At 45.2% G+C, this 21,014-nt stretch overlaps 1 protein-coding gene across 5 annotated transcripts in view; it reads left to right on the top strand.

Moving 5' to 3' along the window:
• Positions 1-21,014, top strand: part of GRIP2 (glutamate receptor interacting protein 2) — a 249,001-nt gene that overhangs the window by 156,840 nt on the left and 71,147 nt on the right. The window contains exon 1 of one of the 5 annotated variants that reach the window (XM_036390865.2): positions 10,504-11,208. The exons of the other annotated variants lie outside the window; for them this stretch is intronic. Within the exon in view, the coding sequence (XP_036246758.1) occupies positions 11,169-11,208 (40 nt within the window). The 5' untranslated portion in view covers positions 10,504-11,168. Of the gene's footprint in view, positions 1-10,503; positions 11,209-21,014 lie in introns of those variants that run through there. 5 annotated transcript variants of the gene reach the window in all.

Here is a 21,014-nt window from a genome sequence, read left to right as displayed (position 1 = left end):
CTACATCCTACTAAGCCTTGTGCTGCTTCTCAGAAATGAATTAATAGTTGAGTAAATGGGATTTATAGTACAGTATATTTTTGAGAATAAATATTAAGTGATCTCTCTGTAAATAATTGGACAGAATATTTCTATTACAAAAAGCTTTTTCTAGGAAGCTCTTCTGTAATGCTAGTTCAGTTCTGCAGTAGGTCTGTAACTGCATGTCAGGGATGTCAGCTAATGTGAAGGTGGGTGATCACAAAACTACAAAACTAGGTCTTCACAGTGCTTCTTACAGGTTTCAGAAAATAATTTTCTCTGTGCTTTTTTGTTTTCCTTTGAAAAGAAGAAGACAGTCAAAGCATTTTTTTGCCAAATATACAGCTTTAAAACTTGGTTTTCTTGGCCATAATTTATCCAGTGTTGATTCTGGCTTGGATTCTGTGTGTTCATCTTTGTGGAGTAATAAGGTTTTCCATATTGTTCCCAGTGGCTCTTGCGCAGAAATGCACTCTTGGAGTAGGAGGGGTAGCTCCAGAGAGTCAGCTTCTGCAGGATTTTTGTGCCTTTGAGTACCAGAAACAACACCCAGGAAAGCAATAATGAACAAATCTCTAACTTTTAATGCCTTGTTGCACAAGTGACTACCACATTTCAGCATGTGAACAGCTGCTGTAGTAGCAGAGAGTGTGCACTTGCTACCTCTTCTCATGTGTAATCTAAAGGTACAAATGATAAAGCATCTTTCCCATAAACTGGGTCACTGGGTTAAGAGAGTTTTGAAAATATCCCTTCTAACCCATGCCTCTAGTATCTCAGCATCCATCTAGATTTTAATATGGTCATATGCTCATGACATGTGTGTCTGTCATCTGCTTGCTCTGAGGATTTTCTCCCTTAGTTGAGGAAATACTTTGCAAGATTAAGATCACTGCTGAATGCAGGATGATGCTGTGACTGGCAACAATTCATCTTCATTTGAACACTAAATATTCCAATTCACCAGCTAATGAAAGACTTGAATTAGGATAGCAACATCGTGACTGTTCCAGGAAGGCTTTGAAAAGGCAATATTGAGCTGTACTTCACACGAATTCAGTTTTTAAAAACTAGCTGAGCTTTTGAAATTTCTGAGTATGGTACCCATTCCCTAGACTCTTGTGTCTTCTGCTTCCATGGGTTTGACTGAGACACTCTTGTATGGGTAGTGTTTGCACTGCTTCCTTCCTGGGTTTGAGTATGTTCTTTTTGATAGTGATTCAGCAGAAAATTCTAGATTTTAGGGAGAGGAGGAATAGGGGAAGCAGTTACTAAACTGTATTTGCTGTTCTGTCAAAAGAGATTAATCTCTCTAGTTTACAGATTGCTCAAGTTAGGAAATTGATTCAAGGGACTTGAGATGACCTGTTCTCTAGACAAACATGTCCTTCTCCTCCTCCTCCAGGGAAGCCCTGGAGATGCTGTTAGACAGCTCATACAGGTGGGGCTGGATCCCTTCCCTGGTGCCTTCCTGAACAGCACAGCTGAGACCTTATGACACAAAACATTAGCTTGACTTGTTGATTCCAACACTAAATGCTTCCTCCTTCTCCCCTTACCTTTTGGGCCCAAGTGCTCTGTTGCTTTTGTGATCTCCAGTCTGGGCAGGGTGGGCTGGCACACTGTTACTCCTGGTGTGACCTTCCCTGGTCTGATCACGGGAATAGGAAAAGTTGCTTTGCTAACAGGTGTTACCCTTTGGGACTGGTAATCAGGATCCTGCAAGGAGGTGCCAGACTGGTTTTCTGAGCAGCAGGAGTGCAGATTTCAGGTGAAGAAGGACTTGGTCTTCCTTGTCCTGCAGCAGCAAGAGCTGAATGTCCATGACCTCATTTTGTTCATTTAAGATGTCTTTGAACATATATTTTCTCCCCCTCCTCTCTTTTTGAGAAATAGGCTTCACTCTGCCTTTGCTATTAGGGATTCTCCTCTCCTTTAAGTTCACCTCTCCCAGAGAATTCACAGGATCAAGCCACCCCCTTTTTCTCATGTAATACAAATCCCATCTAGTCCAGGTAGTCAAGATTCCCAACTAGCTTTATGGGCAGTCTGTGAGAGCAATAGGTCGTAGCTGTCACTGTGGTTAGCAGAATTAATTTCTCTCTTTTTAAATGGAAGAAAGTTGTTCTCCCAACTGGCTCCTTTAAATCTTCTCCCAGCCTAGAGCTTAGCAGCCAGGTCCCAGCCACCTTGAGGTTTGTGGGATCATGTTCTGACTTTTGTGGCATAATGACTTTTCTGCCCGTGTCCAGATGACACTGACTACCAGTTACAAGAGGAACATGGTAAATTCATCTGTTAGCTTCTCTCTCTCCTGCAAGATTTACTTCCTTCAGGGATTTTTACAGCCCAATGCTGTGTCTTTCGTGATGGGGATGTGTGGTGGAGGAAATTTATTGTTCCCTTCCTAATAGATAGCTGTAATTTCATTTCAGAACAAGCACTTTATGTGCATGAAAGAGGTTCCATTATGGCACCACACAGCATTGGGAGCATCTGTGGTAGTGGGGTATTTGGATTAAAGAGAGTAAAGGCTGCACATCTGCTGCCCTCCACCCCTATCCACAGAACAAAGTGTTAATCCTGAAGAAAAGACAGCAATTAGCTTGTAAACCCTTCCTGAACCCACTGGAAGATTAGCCATTTTCAATTAAAGCTTTTCAGCTGGAAAGATAATGGGCTAAAATTTCCAGCTTTAAAAAAATACTATTATTGACCATGTGGCTTTATTTCTGCCAATTTGCGTCCTTTATAATTAGCTACCCTGGGACAATTAGTAGTGCCTCACACCGTACCCTGATCCCCACTCTCTCCCTTACAACGCAAACGGGAAACTGACTTTGTGGTTGGTCTCTTGGCCGCTGCAGCTGTCATGGATCCACTGGTGTTGTCCGGACTCACGCTGGGGATGAGCCTAAGCACTGTTTTATAGGTGGAACACACGAGTGAAAGGATAAACCTTTACAGGCGGCTGGGAGCGTGCTGGAACTGCTCCCAGGGAGACGGGGTGGGAGCAGGGAGGCTGCTCCCATCCTGCAAACCTGCACTAACAAGAAATTTGCAGTCCCACAGGGAGCTCCGCATGTTCTGAAGCCAAAATACGTCATGAATCACCGGTCTCAGCACTTGGGGCTTACCCGGAGCTGTGTGTGGCTCTGCCTTGCCCCAGCTTGAGAGGTAAAACTTGGCAAGCTGGAGCGGCAGCCGGGAACACCTCGCCCGGCACACGCGGCTGCACCAGCCCGCTCCGAGGGCGGCTGCGAGCTCCATCGCCCCTGAGCGAGCTCCAGCATTCCTGAGCGAGCCCCAGCGCCCCTGAGCGAGCTCCAGGCATCCTGAGCGAGCCATGGCCCCCGAGCGGCCCCTGAGCGAGCTCCAGCACTCCTGAGCGAGCTCCAGCATCCCCGAGCGAGCTCCATCACTTCTGAGCGAGCTCCAGCGCCCCAGAGAGAGCTCCAGCATCCCCGAGTGAGTGCCAGCACCACTGAGCGAGCTCCAGCATCCCCGAACGAGCTCCAGCACCCCTGAGCGAGTTCCAGCGCCTCTGAGCGCCGCATTCCCCGGAGCGGCTGGGGAGAGCCGGAGCCCTCCTGAGGCAGCGGGGCAGCCTGACCCGGCTCCACCCCAGGCTGGGGAGCTGCTGCCTGTGGTGCGGCAGTGCCTTTGGGCTCATGGCTCTGTGCTTTCTGTGATCGGTCCCCCCGCGCTCCTGCTGCCACCGCGGAGCTGTGGGTGGCACTGCCACTGCTCGCCGTGGGCTGTGCTGCTGACCAGGCATGGGCTGTGCCGCTGCCCGCCGTGGGCACTGCCGCTGCCCGCTGAGGTTGTGCTTCTGAGCCGCCGTGGGCTGTGCTGACGCGCCGTGGGCTGAGCTCCTGTCCCGCCGTGGGCACTGCAGGGGCTGCAGCCAACCCCGGCCCACGGCCTCGTCCAGCACTGTGTGCCCGCTCAGCTGGGCACCCCTTCTGCAGTGCCTTGTGGCCCCTGCTACCACGAGGTGATGTCGCCTGCTTTGGTGGCTTTGGTCCCCACATGTGACTGTGAAGCACAGCCATGTGCTGCTGGTAGTGGCTGTGCTGTGGCTGAGCAAAAGCCGAGGAGGAAGGCTGACCTTTCAGGGGACTGCCTGGCCATGCAGCCTGAGGTGCCTCACATGGGGCACCTCCTCAGCCAAGGACTTCTGAATGAGGTGAGCTCACTGAGATATCTGAATGCAAAACCATCCAGAGCTCTGACTCCTGGGTGCAATGTGGGCTGCGCTTTTTCTGAGTCACCGAAATTATTGATATTGCTTCTAGTTCTTGGCTGTCTCCCACATAGACCTTGGCCAGGTCTCACCTGGCTTTGCCTTGTCTCTTCTAGAAGAGTTGCACAGCATAGATGCTGCATGGTAGCATGCTAGAGCATACGTAAAAGCCATTAAAGCTTTTTTTTTGGTGGAGGAATACGTCTTGGTGCTCTTGGGATTTCACTGGCCTTATCATGCTGCTGATACTAATATTGTCTTTTGCAGTCAGCGCTTTTCCTGCTATTTCTTTGTTGAAACACATATGAAAATGTGCCTTGGAAAATATTTTATATCTGAGCTAGTTAATACAGCACCTTGGAGAGAAGGTGTCTGATGCAACAGAGTACAAATGAAGGCTCATTAAGCAGGAATTCAGTGATTCTACTGAATGCCCCAGCAATTAAATTTCATCTTGTTTCATATGCAGGTCAGGAGAGTTAGGAAAGAGAATAGAGGCAGCAGAGCAGTGTGGCTCTGTACTATGCAAATTAGTGTTAACATGGCATTTCATTTATTGTTAACGCATTGTTACACTGCTACTCATTGAAAAGAAACTGTGTGACAATGGGTAAGACTGATGACCCACTTGCTTATTTTTCCATCTGTATTGGCAGCATTACCTCTGCAGAGACCAGTGCCAAGATGAATTCTTTAAGGGGAAGATGCAGAGGTTTTTCTTCCCACAGGCAGGAGTGGAGTTGGATGCTGACTAAGACCTGTCCTACAGGTTGCAGCATTGCCTCTTTCTCTGTCTTTTTCTCTGTCTTTTTCTCATGTCTATGGCATGGCCACATCCCTGCTACTGGAAGGGTCTTCTGTTTGGGCTCAAGCACTGCATCCTTTTAGATCAAGAGGAAGAAGCCTTCAGTCCCTACTACTGCAAAGGCCTGAGCTCTTGTGGCATGTAATATAGTAAGGGTTTTGGGGATGCTGATGTGCTTTGCAGCCCCATGCACATGCTCACACCTCTGCTCCCTGCCATCCTGTGGGCTGATTGAGCTCTAAGGTTGTGTCCTATTCTTGTAGGGCTGCAGTGCCTGTTTCCCATTTTCTCTCTATATCCAAAGGTCTATAGCAGAATATGTTTTCTCTCATCTGTACTTTGGCTGTGTTGGAGCTTGTTTCACTTAAATTGCTCACCCATAGTGTGGAAGGAAGGTAGATGCAGGCCAGCTGCTAAAAGACCCATCATTCTCTTGGTGACATGAATAAAATATAAAGAAGAAACAGCATTTTTGCTGAAGGAGAGATCACCAAAAGGCCCTTTCAGTGCAGCCACTGGTGCAGATATGGAAGTGCCAAGTGCAGCTGCCACGCACTCGCTGTGGATTGGAATGGTTTAATGACCTTAAAACTGGAAATCAGTCCTATCATTGAAAAGTTTAGATGCTTACTTTGCTTACTTGCCCTCCAGTGTTTGGGGTTTTTTTGTTTGTTTTGGTTTTTTTATGTTGGTCTTTTTTTGTTGTTTTTTTTTTTCCTGTCAACAAATTGCTGTCATTTCAGTGCACGGATCACTAAAAGCTGGGAAGTAGGCATTTTGTTTCCTCTAGTGGTGTGGTGCTGCTCTTGCTTTCTGTGTCTGCATGGTTCCTCCAATCACACACATGCTTAAGGACTATACCAGTGTCATAAGGCTGTGGGATACCAGCCAGCTATATTGCCATGAAAGATTTGAGGGGGGTAAAAAGTAAAACCAATTAGGAGAATCTCTAAAGGGGAGGGGGGGTTGTGTATTTTGTCTAGAAAAACCACTTGTTCTATACATAAAGCCACAGAAGTAGAGATAAATGGGAGAAATATGCTCTGTCTACCTGAAAGTGTTGAACTTTCAGATGCTTTGCATGCAACTTCCAGAGCTCCTTTTGGACGAGGTCATAAACTCCAACTTTGCCCTGGCATGGCTGCTGGTTGTTGTTGTATCTTTAACCTCCTGCTGCATTTCTTATTGCTGTGTCTTGTCAAGCTCATCTCCATTTGGCTTAAAGAAAATCATTGTAAAGCCAAGATTCACTTTTGTTGGGATGACCTTTGCTAACAAGGTCCCTGAACGAGCTCTTTTGTATCATTAGAGCTGGCTGGGGAATAAAGGACCTTGTACTTTCTTGCAGCCTATTTGTCTTCCACTGTTTCTCTTATCTGCACTGGGGTCTCCCAGTGTGTCCTACTCTGATTACCCAGCAAAATGTGCAGGAACCATTTTATTGTGCTCTGATGGTGGAGGGAATGGATGGGGGTCTGGGAAGTCCCTTTGCTCTGTAAAGGAGGTACTCTGTCTCAGTGCTCTGCGTGTGTGCGTGCAGCATGGCTTCTAATTGCTTACTGGATGGGTCAATTTATCTTTCAGTGTTCATTACCCGTAATAAATTAATGTTTAGGACTGGCTGGTGGAATTTGCACTTGAAGAACAGAACAATCAAGGACTTCTTCCTCTAGCTCCATTATTAAGTTGTTTAAATACCCTTAAAGATTTTTTTCTTTTCAAGTCCCTTCTCCATTTGCCATAAAAATATATTGATGAAATAGTGCATTGCATTTTGGGGTTGTATGTAAAAATCAGGGCATCTGCTTAGACCAGAGCTGAGGCCTGAGGCTGATATGCAGTTGTCTGGGGTTTCTAAATAAGCACAACTATGTAAAATTGGAGCAGATGAAATGGAGCAAATGTGCAGCCAGTGGGTAGCTGGGTAATCAGCTGTGAAGTCTCTTCCACCAAGAGAGTGATGGGTCTTCCTTTTGTCCCTCCTCCTCCTCCCTGTCTGTTGCAACCAAAAATCAATCAAAGAATGGTATAGGCTCTCCAAACTTCTTAATTTTGTGCAGAAATGCTTAGAATTCCCAGTAAAAACTCTCTTTCCCAGTAAGACAACTGGAAACACTGGGTCTGCTGTGCCAGAAACAAGCCTTGAGAGGGTGGATGAGCAGGAAGATGAGTCCCCAGTCCCAGGGGTCCCTGATGTGCAGGTGTGTATTTAAATGGAAGAAGTAGGATGAGAAGAAGGAGATGGCAACAGAAAATCTTAATTTAACATCTGAACTAAAAAAAAATGGAAAGCATCTGTGTCAGTCTCTTCTGAACCTTCCCTAACCCAAAGCAATTTCTGTTGCTATTAATATCATTTTATATGCGGTTGGAACGTCGGTGTTCCTCTGCGCTAAGTGCATGTGGTTGGGGGTTTTTCCTCATCATCTTCTTGTGGCTCACTGTTCATTATGTTCATTCAGCTGTCTTCAGAGAGTCTCCTGAGACTTCCTAATGTGGAGTGATGTAAGATTCTCTCTGTGTTCTCCACAGCTCAGAGCATGTTCAGTGCAAAATGGTTCATATCAGAATCTTGTGTGAGCGTTCCACAGTCCTGTGGCTTCTGACAAGGATCCTTTTGGATGTGGATAAATAAGTAATGGTTGCAAATACCCATCAAACACTAGACTAAATAATGGATATTCTGAATAGCCTGTGATCTTCCCTCTGCTGTCCTCCCTGTCTTGTTTGGATAAAAGCGTATTCTGTAAATGTTGTCCCAACCAATTTAGGCCATGTAAGGTTTGCAGCATCACTCCCACTGAGGTCCTAGGAGGATTTGTAAGGCAGCTCTGGGGAAATATGTATGAGATTCATGAGCAGGAGAGGATGTGGTGGGTACAAGAAAGAGTAAACCAAGCACTAGTACATGTCTGTGCATGTAAGGGTAGATACTCCTTACAACAAATGAACTTTACTCAAAGGGCAGCCTATTCCTGAGGAAAGTAAATGCCCATTTCTGCAGAGTGGGTGCTTGTTCACTGGCATCACCACTTCAGTATGGATGAGAGCCACGAGCCTGCATGGATGGATGTTTCCAATAGGGACCACCCAGAAGCTCTCTAGCCATGGACTGTCCTCAGCCTGTGCTGCCTTTTTCCTTGAGCATTTTATACTGAAGTGGAGGTGCAAGAAAGCATTTCCTAAACCCTCTTTCCTCCTGGAATGGTAATAAGAGAGATTTTTTTGTTTTCTTTATTTTCCTGTGAAAAAACCTTTTTTAATATCCCACCTCTACAAAATTAACTTATTTTAAAAACCATACATTTGTAGGTGAGGCTTGTATGTAGTTGATATTGCCAGAGAATTTTTTGAAAGTTGCTAATTCTGAGCACACAAAGTTTATGTCAAGAAGGTACAGGACAATGCACAGACTGTTCCTGAAACATCAAAACTCTACATATTGTTCCTTGAGTTTGTCACCATAGCTTAGGTTGATGCCTCACACTCTTTTATGACACCTACACACTTTGATGCCATATCATATATTTTTGGTCTGCCTTGTTTTGTTGGGGTGTGGGGTGTATCCTTTCCCTTCCCCATTAGAAACTCAAGCTGGTCAACAGCTTTTAATATAGTGCCACCCGAAACACGAAGAAAGTGTTGTGTTTGTGGATTTTGGCCAGAAACCATAGAGTAAACATCTCTGTCCTCTCCAGGCTCCTGGTGCTCTGGTGTCTTGCCAAGCAACTCAACAAATGCCACCAGCAATTCTGAGCTTGAAATGCCCAAAGACCTCTTCCTTCTTCACCAACATCAGAGGAATGAGGCAGCTCCAGCCAGTTCTCATCCACAAAAACAAGCAACTGTGTATTAGAGTTGTGCTCTCACACACTTTTTTCATGCAGCAGATAACCTGAGAAGAACTTTATGGTGATCTAATCACACAATTATTTTAAATTTTTCTTTAAGACACTATTTTGGAGACATCCATTTCATGGAATCCAAAGCAATTGGCTATTCTCAAATTAGCAGCTTCTTGTATTTGTGGTGCAACTGGTAATGTTTTCTCCTTTAAGATGAAATTTCTCTGCAGCAAAAGCATTAATAGCTGTGTGAAAAGATTTCTAATTATAAATTTTGCCTCAATTACTAATTAAGTCTATTGTCAGACTGAATAACTTCTTTTAAACAAATTATGGACCAAAATATCTCTTTTGTAAGTAGTTTTTTTATTACTTAGTGATTCTATTGCTTTTGTAGAAGTTATCCTCTCATGAAACAGCTGAATTTGAACCACAATAGAGATGCTGCTGCATTTCAATCTGAACAAGAGCTCTGGCTTTAGGCTGAAACCCAGTTATCCTCCTCCACACATAGTTAGGACCCCCAGGTCTGTAAAAATTTCCTGCTGGTGCATTCAGATGTGTTTAGTTCCTCTTGATTTATCCTGATTTCTTTCCTAAGGAAACAAGGCTTAACCTTGCTGCCTTTCCATGAGTTTCCTTCTAAATTTGTGACCTCTTGGCTACTTTCAGACAAATCTAGTAGCAGTCTCAACCATGACTGGGCCCTCATACAAAATGAGGGATCCTCTACAAAATGTAGATGCCTTTTGTGCCTTAGTCCATGCTCGTCTTGATCTCTCTTTGCTGTTTGTGGGTATAATCTTGCTGTTATAGATGGCAGTAGTTCTCAAGGGAATAGGGTGACTATGGAGAATGCTGCCATGAGCTGGTTAGCACAGTTTGCATCTCACAGCTTGGCCGAGAAGGGGACCTGCAGAGTGCTGGAGGCAGGATCTGACCCTGTGCACATCCTTATAGCCCCATGGCCAGGGCGTTGGCATACCCTGCATGCTCTGGATCTTCAACACAAGTCAGCCAACTTTTCTATTTTAGTAGTAAAAGAAGGAGACTCTGGTTTACTGCAACCATTTCTTCCTAGGCCAGTGCCCTTTCCCTACCCACAGTGCAGGGCCAGCAGTTTTGAGGGAAGCCATGCAGCATCTTGTCCTGGAGGGCCAAACTCCCTGTGACCAGCTGGGTCCCAGCACTGCCCTCAAAGCCTCCTCTCGCCAAGATCTCAACACAGGACTTGCATGACTTCTGCCCGTGCTGATTCCTCCGCCCTTCCTAAGGAAAGGTTAAACCGAGTTCTCAGCAAACGCTGTAGGGAGGACACAAGGCTGCAGCCTCATATTCCCTTACGAGCACCGTGTGTGTGTGTGTGTGTTTGGGAGGCACTGTAATGCTTTGACAGCAGCTTGACATTGCCTTGAAAGGTGCTGGAGGCTCTGCAAGCACTTGCCAAGAGGGGGTGGGGGAGAGGAAAGTGTGTCAGGCAACACTGCAGTCGCAGCCTCTTCTTGTGCTCAGCCCCGCTGCTGCTGCTGCTGCAACTGCAGCTGCAACTCGGGGGCTGCTGCGCGGCTCCGCTGCCGGCCAAGTTCTGGCGCGGGGGCAGCGCTGCCTCCGCCGCAGCACTGCCTGCCCGCCCCCCTCCCGTCTATGCCTTTTTTTTATTCCCCCACGCCCCGCCTGAAATGCCCATGAAAACCTCGGAGGGGCTCGGGCAGGAAGGGGCCAGCGCATCTCCACGGGATGATGCCCGCTCTCCGCCGGCGGGGCGCGGGGTGGAATTCCGCCGGGAATGAAGTGCTCGCTCGACATTTGCTGCATCTGCCGGAGCGTCAGGGTTCAGTGGCTGCCTCCCCTTCTACCAGCTGTTCCGGTTAATCACTGCGCTTCCAACTTTTGCTTGGCAATGCCTGATGGACAGTGGAGCCGAGAGAACTAGCACCGGATTTTTAGGACCTCATTAAAAACCCCATACGCTTAATTTTCCTATTTCTACACAGGACTGGCGAGCCGCACGTTAAACAGCCGTGTAAAGGTATTTCTTCCTAAAGGATTGCCACATTTCTGAGTCCTCGCAAACTGGAGAGCCCCGGACCTTGGTGCTCGATCTCGCTGCCGGGCGGTGCGGGAGCCGCGTGTGCGCTGCAGCCGCGCTCGGCGGCGGGAGGCAGCCCGGGAAGCGGTTCCAGCGCAGGCAGGGAGAGAAAACCGAGCGGCTCTTACAATTAGTTGAATGATTTGATAGATAACAGCAGACATGCTTTGTGGACTGAAAAAGGATTTGCAGTCAGACTTTGGTGAGTGAGCCTTGTCTGTATTTTTTTTTTTCGCCCTTGTCCAGTAGTTTACTTTTGTTTAATCTGATTTTCTTTAAGCATCTTTAATATCGTGAACAGTTTCATGTACTACTTTCAAAGCGGTTTTACAAGTCCAAACCGTTGCATGCAAACTTAAGTACTTCGATTTGCGAAATATTTCTCGGCTTCTCTGTAAAGAATTTCTCCCTGTGACCACTGGAGAGTACCCTTCAGACTGCCTTCTCCTTCTCCACCTGGAAGATTGGCAGTCACAGGGGCTGTTTGTATGGCACCTCAGATATTGTGGAGCCTTTACAGCTGTTTTGGCTTTTTAAAAAACAAAATCTAAATGTAGCTCCATATTTTCCAGGCTCAGTGTGTGAATGGTCTGGGCGTTCAGCAATAGTGATTAGGGGGCTGGGAAGGAAGAGGGGAGAAGGGCTCTGCTGAATGTGGTGGGATCACTGCCATTGCCCTCCCTCCTGTATAATCCACTATTACCTTGTCTAATAAATATTTCAGCTCCTGCTGGAAATCTGCCATTTCAATGAGCTGCTAACCCCTGCTTTAGATACAAGTTCACTGTTACTGTGGAGTATAAAAAAAAAAATCTATTTCATTTCTACAAAAGAGTAGATAGATGAGTGTAGAAGGGCACCTTTACAAAGGGCAGGCATCAAATTCCAGCGTGAGTCTTTCCAGGATGGACAGGCTCTTATATTTCTAGCTGAGTGCAATATTCAGGTACTTTGTTGCATGCTGTAGCTCTGCTTGTTGCAGCTGAATGTGCTGCATGGAGCTTGTCTTCCACTCTGATGCAAGCATTTCCCTTCTGAAAGCAAAGACATTGGAGTTGGAAGTACAGAGGTAATTTATGGTTTCTGAATCATTTTGCACTGCCTGAAGTGATGTAGCGAGACTGACTTCGTCCTCTCCTTGGCATCAAGAAGCCCTAAAGCATGAACCTAATTTAAGAAAATTGTTTTCCCTCCCTAAATCTGAGGGTAAGATAAACCAGGTGGAAAGCATCTGAGCCTGGGTGTGTTGCCTAATCCTACAGATAGTGACTGGAGGCAATGTCCACCTACTGTACCAGCACAGCAAGAAGCATTTTGGGGGCTTAATTTGAAGCTGCCAGAGACACGTTAATGAGTCCTGATAGGCTGAGGGAGTCTGGGCGTGTGACTTGGCAGGAATGTACTTGTTCCATGGAAAGATCAAAAGACAACTTGGCAGAATCTCACACTGCTCTTGGGGTTGAGCCAGGACCTGGGCCCTGGTTTGGAGGTGGCTGACACTGAGTGTGCTCGAGGGGCCTCCTTGGTGCCACCAGCCACAGAGGGGGTCATTTGTGAAGCCTTTCCAATATGACACCAGAGACATCTGGTGCTTCAAGATGGCTGTGTTGTTGCAAATGGTGATGTCTGGATCCTGGGTGATCAAATGAGAAATTTTCCTGATGTCAGCCCCAAACATTTCTCAAGAATCTTGGGCCAATGTTGTGTCATGTACAAGGGAATGGTGCAGTCACTGGGTGGGTAGGAAAGGAAGCCTTTTTACCCTGGTGTCAGACCCTCACAGCTTATGCTTGTGGTGCTCCTGAGGACCAAGATCATGGCTTTCATGGGAAAGCTTTCTGGAAATCTAGAATGGAAGCAATAAAGGGAATTGCAATCTTACCACTCATTTTAGGATTTTAAGTGGAATACGCAAAACCAAATTGATTGTTTCAAAGAAGCACCCAAACATTTCAGAAGTGCTTTTTGGGCCCACCACCATTAGGGTATTGGTGATTTCTTTTCTTTCTGTCAGTTGCTTTCAGACATTTTTTGATGGGACATTTTAATCATAGAGAGATTTTGTGTGTCCTTCAGAATGGAAGAGTCAGAAAACTCAAAGTAGCAGTGATGTTTTATGGGAGGTGGTGTTTATTTTCTATTTAGAGTGAGTGGTTCTGCTGCTAGCAGGGTGATTGTATTTCCACAAGAGCCTTTGTAATCCTGCTGTTGGAGGACTTCCCTGAAATCCTTTATGGCCTTTCTGAAGTCCAGGAACATCCTCTGTGTTTTGCTCTAGCAAACTTCACATTCAGTTAGTCCTTACTGCAGGATCACTGCAGAAATGGGCAGAGCAACAGAACTCACTGAATCTCCTTTGTGCTGCTCCAAGTCACCCACTGAAGATCCCATTCCAAACCAGCCCATGTAAAATGTTAATTCAGGACAGCACAGACACTTCAGAGGACCATTTGTCTTTCAGATGTATCCATTTGGGTGACTTAATTATTTTTGATTTTTTAAAAATACAATTCGTATAGAAGGCAAAGGAAGAATAAAGATCGTAGATGAGTGAGGATGTTCAGTGCTTTTCTGTTTGGGTTTGTTGTTTGGTTTTAGGTGTGGAGTTTTTTGTTGCCATTAGAAGCCATGCTTTTAGCATGAGATGGACTCTCTGCAGACCAAGGAGAGCAGAATTTCCTGTCCTTTTTTGAGACTGGCAAACTACACCCTTTATTGCAGGATGGGAATGGCCAGAAAAAGAGACCTGTTAATAGATCTCTGCCCCTTCCTGTTCTCAGTTTTCAAGAGATCAGCTCCCCTGTGTACTCTCTCTGCTTGCCAAATAAGCAGGGGAAAGAATAGAAAAAAACATGCCTGAAAGGGATAGAAAACTAATGTGAGGAGCAAGAATAAGACAGGAGGAAATCTTCATAGATAAATCTCCTAGGAAGAAAGATTTTATCTTTGTTATTGAAGAATTCATCACAATAGTGCTATTTAATATAAGTCCTGCTCATCAGGCTGCTTACGTCACTTGTCAGCTTTTCCTCAGTTGCAGCCAAATGAAAGATTAAGAGAAAAACTAACTGGGGTGTGTGTACCAAGACAAACATCTCTGGGCCTGAATCATTGATTTTAATTTCCTTGAGCCAAAAGTGGGCAATGAGGGTTTGTGCTATTCCTCTGCCTTGAGATAGTATTGGCCATACCTGTGATATCACCCATCCACATTGCATTTGAATATATCCAATCTGGGAACAGTGCATCAGCTCAAATTAATTCAGTACTCTGAAATATTAAGGAAAAGCTTTGCTTACTTGTAATTTCAGTGCCTTTGTATTCCATCCTAACGCAGATGACAGATTACTCCTTTCCCTCTCTGCATCATGTTCAAATATCTGAAGAGAGTAATAATACTTTTTTTCCTCCTCCCTCTCTTCTTTTTAGCATAGACAACTCATCTCTCCCCCCAGCCTCAGAAGTTGTGGTCTTGCAGATGTCTGACCAGCCTGCGCCAATTCAGCCTGAATGAACTCCAGCTGGGTCACATTGTTGTTGAGCTGTGGTTCCCAAGCCTGGGGACTGCATTCAACCCAAGGCCTTTATCAGTGCTGAGTAAAATAAAAGGATGATTTCACAGATTTTGTAGACTATACCCACCTTGCTTATAGCAGGGTGTTAGCTCTTCTTGCATATGACATGGCACTGTGGATTTACGTTTAGTTTGCAGCCCACAGTATCTGAAGAGTCCTTGCTGTCACTTTGATAGTTTTTCCCCATCCTTCATTCATTAGATTTTTCCTGCCTGGGTATGGTAACTTGCATGCCCCTCTACCAAACAGTACATCTGTCCTTTCATGTATGAGTCATTCTGGGTTCAAAATTTACTTCCCAGCCTGCTTCCAGTCCCTCATGCCTTGTGGCTGTCAGTAAACTTAATAATATCTCAGCAACCATCCAGGTCATTAAGAGAAAACTTGGAACCATACCAGGCTGGTGGAGGGTCCTCACAGAACTTCATTTAATACATCTTTCCCTCCTGATTGTGAACAACTGATGAATTTTCTCAGTGTGTGGTTTTCCAATCAGTTTTGCATACACTTCATAATCATCTGTATCCTGCTTCCCAAACATACTTACAAAAATAGCATGTGAAACAGTGTCAGAAGCGTTTCTAAAATTGCGATATAGCAACTTGCCTTTTCTGTCTATCCAGAAATGTTACTCTCATATGGAAAGCAATTGAGTGGGCATGACTTATTTGTGGTAGATCCAGGTTTGCAGTTAGTCCTCCTCATTTGGTGTTAACAGCTCACACACAGTCAGCTCCAGGAACTGAAAGAGAGGGTGATGGATTTGTCATTCTCTCGCCCCCACTCTGGTAGCATGTTGTTTTGGTTTGGTTTTTTTAAACTGAACATTGCATTTTATTCTTCAGCCTTGTGATCTCTTACCTTCTCCTCCCTAGGTTCCTATGGATACCTCCTGATGGCTTTAGGACTTTGGTCACCAGGTCTCTAAAGTTTTGTTGACTAAAATTTTAAGTATAAATGAGCTGATCTGTGCTGTCAAAATGAATTCTTGCTCTTTTCTAGAGATTACCCATTCTACTGAAATTGCTCTTTTATAGAAGAAAACAGATGAAAGTAATATCCTACAGCTTTTCATGGCCTATAGAAACAATTTTTTAAATTCAGTTTTTCTCCTCCAGTATAAAGAGGGATGAGTATGAGAGGGATGTTTTTCAGTGCAAAGGCCAGGGAGATTTGATACAAATGTTGGTCCACAGTGTCAGTTGAACAACTGTTGTAGAGGTTTTCTCTCCAGTGTTAAATGTTGGAGCCCAGTTTCCAGCCCAGGAATTAACCTCCTTGCCACCCTCCTTAAGAAAATTTCGTTGCCACTGGAAGAGGTTCACTCTGGCTTAGAGAGACCCACAGAAGGGGACTGAGTTTCATGTGGTGTGTCAAGTCTTGCTTTTGGCTTTATATCTAGGATCATTGCTCTTTATGATGTTTGCTCTGTTTTATTAATCCATGGAAGCCAAGGGTAACTGCACTGCCAAAGTGCTTGCATAAGTTAGAGCATGTAGGATTTGATTTCTTTTGAAAATGGACTGTTAAAATTGATTGTGTGTGGATGTCAATGTTTACTGCTTGTGATATTATCCACCTAACTCAAGGATGGAAATCATGGAATTTTACCCAGAAGGTTAGAAAAAGGTATTGGGCAACTTGGAGGGAAGAGCACCTCTGCTTTTGTGTGTAGGCATGTGTAGGTGTTGCAAATAAAAGCAACAACTGAATCTAACAAGTAATAATAATCAGAAAGATATGCTAATGCAGAGTTGGAGAGGAAAAAGTAGAGCAAAAAGAATATTTAGCAATGTTCATCAATTGACAATGAAATGCTACCAGGCATAAGAACATTTAAGGCTCTTTTCAGCTGTCGGTTCAGCTACTGCATAAATTCTAGCATGTGAGTAATCCCATCAGGGTAGGCATGGTCTTAAGCCTTGATAGGATGGGGCCCCCAGGTCATTGTACGCCTGCCTATTCAAGGTGGCAGAATTTGGTTTCAAGACAAACGTGCTTGTGTGGGTGTTTGGAAATTCTGGGTCTGTGACAGTCTGACTGCTAGTCTGCTTCTGATTTTTTATTTCTTATATTATTATTATTCCGTTTATAACAACAACCACAAAAAATTACTAACTGAGCTTGATGTTCTTAGCCACCAAGTTTATTAATCTGTGGATTTATAAATCAGTCTAGTAACTTGAAATGTGCAAAATCACACAGGATGAAGAATTTCTCTCCCTCCATTCCTAACAATTGCCACCCCCGATTTTTTTACTTCAATAGAAGTTTTTTTTTTTTCTTTGACCGTGTGTTTTTGTTCAAGGATCTGATAATTACATGCTTGGAGATGATGGCTTTTCAAAAGCATCTTTCCCAGCAATTTTCAACTGGAGATGTGGATAAAAATATCTCCCCATTTTTTATCAGAAATGTTTTCAGTAATGTGCAATTATGAGCTCTGCCTTCATTCAATTCATCCTGGAAGAATTTGCTTCACAGGGAAATTTGTTTCCTAGCTGCTGTAGATGCCAGCATAGTTGGCAGCTGCAGGTTTTGTGGGGAGGAGGGAAAAGAAAGGCCCAGAAATTAAAATTGCTGTGAAGTAAATTGATCTCAACACCTGGAAATGATGAAAAGATGGAATCTCATACTTTTTTGTTAAATCATTGTTAAACTGCTTTGCATGTCAGTCCCAAAATGGCCCTGTAAATTATTTAGTGTAGCTGAGGGATGATCCAGGAAGAGATGATCCACTTCATTGCTCCTCACAACTGATCTGTTTCTTACTGTGCAGGTTCATGTTAGCAAGGTGAAGGCATTGTGGTTTTCCTCCCAGCAGTACTCCAACTTCCAGCCTTAATATATAATCAACACTTTTGTGGTTTATCGTAATGAAGCTTTGAGGTAAGACCTGGCTCAGGTCAGCATTGGTGAGAAGGTCTGGGGAGCAGTTTCAAAGGCATAAACATGCTTTTGTCCTGGGAGGCAAGAACTTGTGCTGTAAAGAGGATGATCTGGCTCCCTGCTGCCAGGTGTGTGGATGGAAACAGGACTTGTTGCATTCTTCTGCATCATTGCATCTTCCTCTTTCCCCAAGTAGGGATGTAGGTCCCTGATCTGGTATGTGCTTCTGTGTTTTGGAGGTCATGTTTTAGGTTGTTTGCAGAGATTGAGTAAACTAACTCATTTGGAACTTCTTCCCTTCCAAGTTCTGCCCCTCCTCAGAGCCATCTCAGTACGTGGGGAGCCCAGAGGTGCAGCACTCTCAGCCCCTGCCCCATGGGAGCTCTCACCTGAGGCTGAGGGTGGGATGGCACAGCTCCAGACATCTGCTTTTCCAGCCAAATAGCCAACTTCAGTCATGGATCTGCTCCTCAGTCTTTGAGCAACCACATACATGACCATACAAATGATGAGGGTCTGAGTCAGACCTCCAGCATTCCCCACTGTTGTGCCACCAGCCCACATGGTGGAGATGTTGCAGCAATAAATTTGCTTCTCCATCAGATTTCAGTGGAGGTTTCCTCCTTTTCCCTTGTGGGCATGATGGCTGATCCATACAGGGTCCTTACTGCAGTGAATCCTTCACCCTGAAATGTAAGGGAAATGGCCTGCTCCTGCCCAGTGATTTATAGAGGATAATTTCTTTATGGAATGTGGTGCCATTTGGGTAGGATTAAACTCTTGGCATCAGATGAAGGTATGTGTTTTGCTAAGGATTTTTTTCTTTCAATAATGTAATGCATTTCCCATACAACCACTGTGTAAAGAGATCCTGTTCCTTCCTGCCATGAGACGCTGTGCTCTGCTGCTCCTGCCCCCAGAATGCCTCCAATCTGCAGCCCAGCAGCCCCCAGGAGCAGGGGGGATTTTGGGGCACCATCTCTGCAGGTTCAGCCTCAGCTGATGTCTCTGCAGCAGTGAAGCCATGCAGGGGAATCAGGGGGATGTGAGTCTGAGGTAGGAATGGACTACATGGGGTCCTGGGTTAGAGCCACAGAGCTATGCCTGGAATCAGTGGGAAGATGCTCAAGGATGTGCAGATCTGGATCAGACAGCCCAGGTGACTTGTAAATCTTGTACCTGTGGAGTTAAAATCAGAGTGAAGTTAGAAGAGCTCGGAGACAGAGGGTGCTCATTACTTCATTCACTCATTGCTTCCTATTTCCCTCCAAGCCCAGGTGTCACTCTGTGGTCCATTATCCCCTTGCCTGTCTGTGCTGTGCAGCATGTGGATCTTCTCCCTGCCATTCCCTGCTCCTTGCTGCTGTAGCCAGGCCATGGGAGGTGACTGCTGCTGTCAAGGTGGTGGCAAAACCACCCAGCTCCAGGCTGGCTGCAGAGACAGTTGAGAGACAGGTGCTGTGATTTGTGAGGCTGGACTAAAGGCTTGAGACAACAGAGAAAGTTTTGTTTTTAATAATAATAATAATAATAATAATAATAATAATAATAATAATAATAATAATAATAATAATAATAATTTAAAAAAAGAATCAAAGAAACTCCTCTTCCCCCTTATATTTCAATTTATCCCAAATCTTTTCACTCAAGTGAGCTTGGCAGAGGGGCCCCATCACTGAGAGGGGGGATAAGCATTCACCTTACAGGAACTGGAAAACAAAATGTTTGGAAACTGTGGTGGAGGCGGGCGAGCAGAGCTCCACTGGCTTTCCCTCCTTTGTAAAGGACCCTTTATAATTCAGCAGCTGACTCCAGCAGCGTCATGAGCTATAATAGGCAATTAGCTCCTAGCAGATTTATGTGACACTGTGTTTTATAAGCAAACAGTCATGTGTGTTTAGTCATTAAATGGACCTGCTGTATCTGACATTCTCTGAGACAATCTCTTCCCCCTCACCTCCCTGAGCACACACTCAGCTCTCCTGCAGCAGTGTGGACACACAGACATCTATACTTGGGTGAAACTGGTGGAAATGTATCATCAGCTGATGCTTTTGGTTATGGCATGCAGTGGCAAGAGGTAAACTTTTGGCAGTATTTGCTTTTGGAGAATCCAGAATCCATCTCGAGGTTAGAGAGGTGGGAATGGGAGATATCTGGTGCAGGGATGTTCCCCCACAATCCTGAGGACCCCTGGTGAGGTGAGGGGCTGGATGGGCACTTGCACAGCACCCTGCCAAGGACTGGCATCCAAGTGGTTGTAGTGCTCCCCAGACTTCTCCAGACTTGGAAAGTAGTCAGGTTTAATATTCATAGTTAATTTTAGATATACCTGCACATGCAGTTCTTCCACACATCCATTATACACTCTGCAGAACCTGCTGGTTTTAATTTTTATTAGCACAAGTGCCTTGTTGAATCAAAATTAAGTGGGTATTTGGAAGCATAATGTGAAGCATTACATTTAATGGTCTGTGCTCCTGCCTGCAGAAAGGCTGTCACATGCATCTTCTCTCTTCCCAAGACTCTGCAGTCTTTAGCTACACCTGAATTTTCCTGAGCTCATTGCTACTTCCTATTATCTGTAAGCTTTAAAACTCCCAGCAGCAACCATTCAGGTGTGTGTTGTATCTTTTCAGATGTATGGCCTCATTCTGCTGCACACCTGCCTGGCCTTGGGTTGTGGTGTGGGGAGAGTGGGCAGGTTTGGGGTGCAGCTGGAGCTGTGCTGCTGGGGCTGCTCAGCCCAGCCTGGGAGAGCTCCTGTGCCTCTCCCCTTCTAATCAAAGGGGAGCAGGTGTCTGCCTGGGGCAATGCAAAACTGACTTTTCCTCAGTCCTAGGCATGAGTCTGCCTGTCCCTCTGGCGTTTGTGATGGTTGGGAGAGCTGGGACTCTCACCAAATTGCAAGTGCTGTTTTAACCAGTGTCCCCATTTCCCAGCCTGAGGCTCTTTGTGGCCATACCTTGTTCCTGGCTAATCCTTTGATTGCCATGGTTTTGGGTTTCAAAAAAGGCCAAGGGAAAACTGACCCACAGAACTATGGGGCATGAATTCTTCACAGAGCAGGATTTCCATGTGAAAATCTCAAAGTTGTCTTGGCTTACAGGCACTCACAAGAAATATCTTTGTGAGCTTTTCAGAGGGTCACAGAGCACAGCTTGCAGCATTTTGTTCTGAATTTCACCAGGAGTTTCTGTGTCTTTCGTGAATTCTTGTGCTGGCTGAAGCTGAGACTGGGTTCTCCACCTGTTTTATTTCACCTGTATGATATAAAGCAACTGGAAACCAGCACAGCAGTTTGCATTAAGGCAGCCATGGGGAACAGCTGGAATACATTAATAACTCTGCTGGAGCAGGGTCTCATCCATCTTTCATACTGAACAGATGTTTACTTTCATTGAAGTGGTGCTGTGCTGATCTTTGACATCAGCCTGTTTGGAGGCTGGGAGGTTGGCAGAGTCTGAAGCCAAGTCAAGGCTTAATGGGAAGCAAGAAGGGGGCAAACACAAGAGCTGAGCTTGTTGAAAGCAAGATTTAATGG

This window comes from Molothrus ater, chromosome 11 (assembly GCF_012460135.2).
Source record: "Molothrus ater isolate BHLD 08-10-18 breed brown headed cowbird chromosome 11, BPBGC_Mater_1.1, whole genome shotgun sequence".
Lineage (NCBI taxonomy): Eukaryota > Metazoa > Chordata > Aves > Passeriformes > Icteridae > Molothrus > Molothrus ater.
This window is presented reverse-complemented; position numbering and strand designations above follow the sequence as displayed.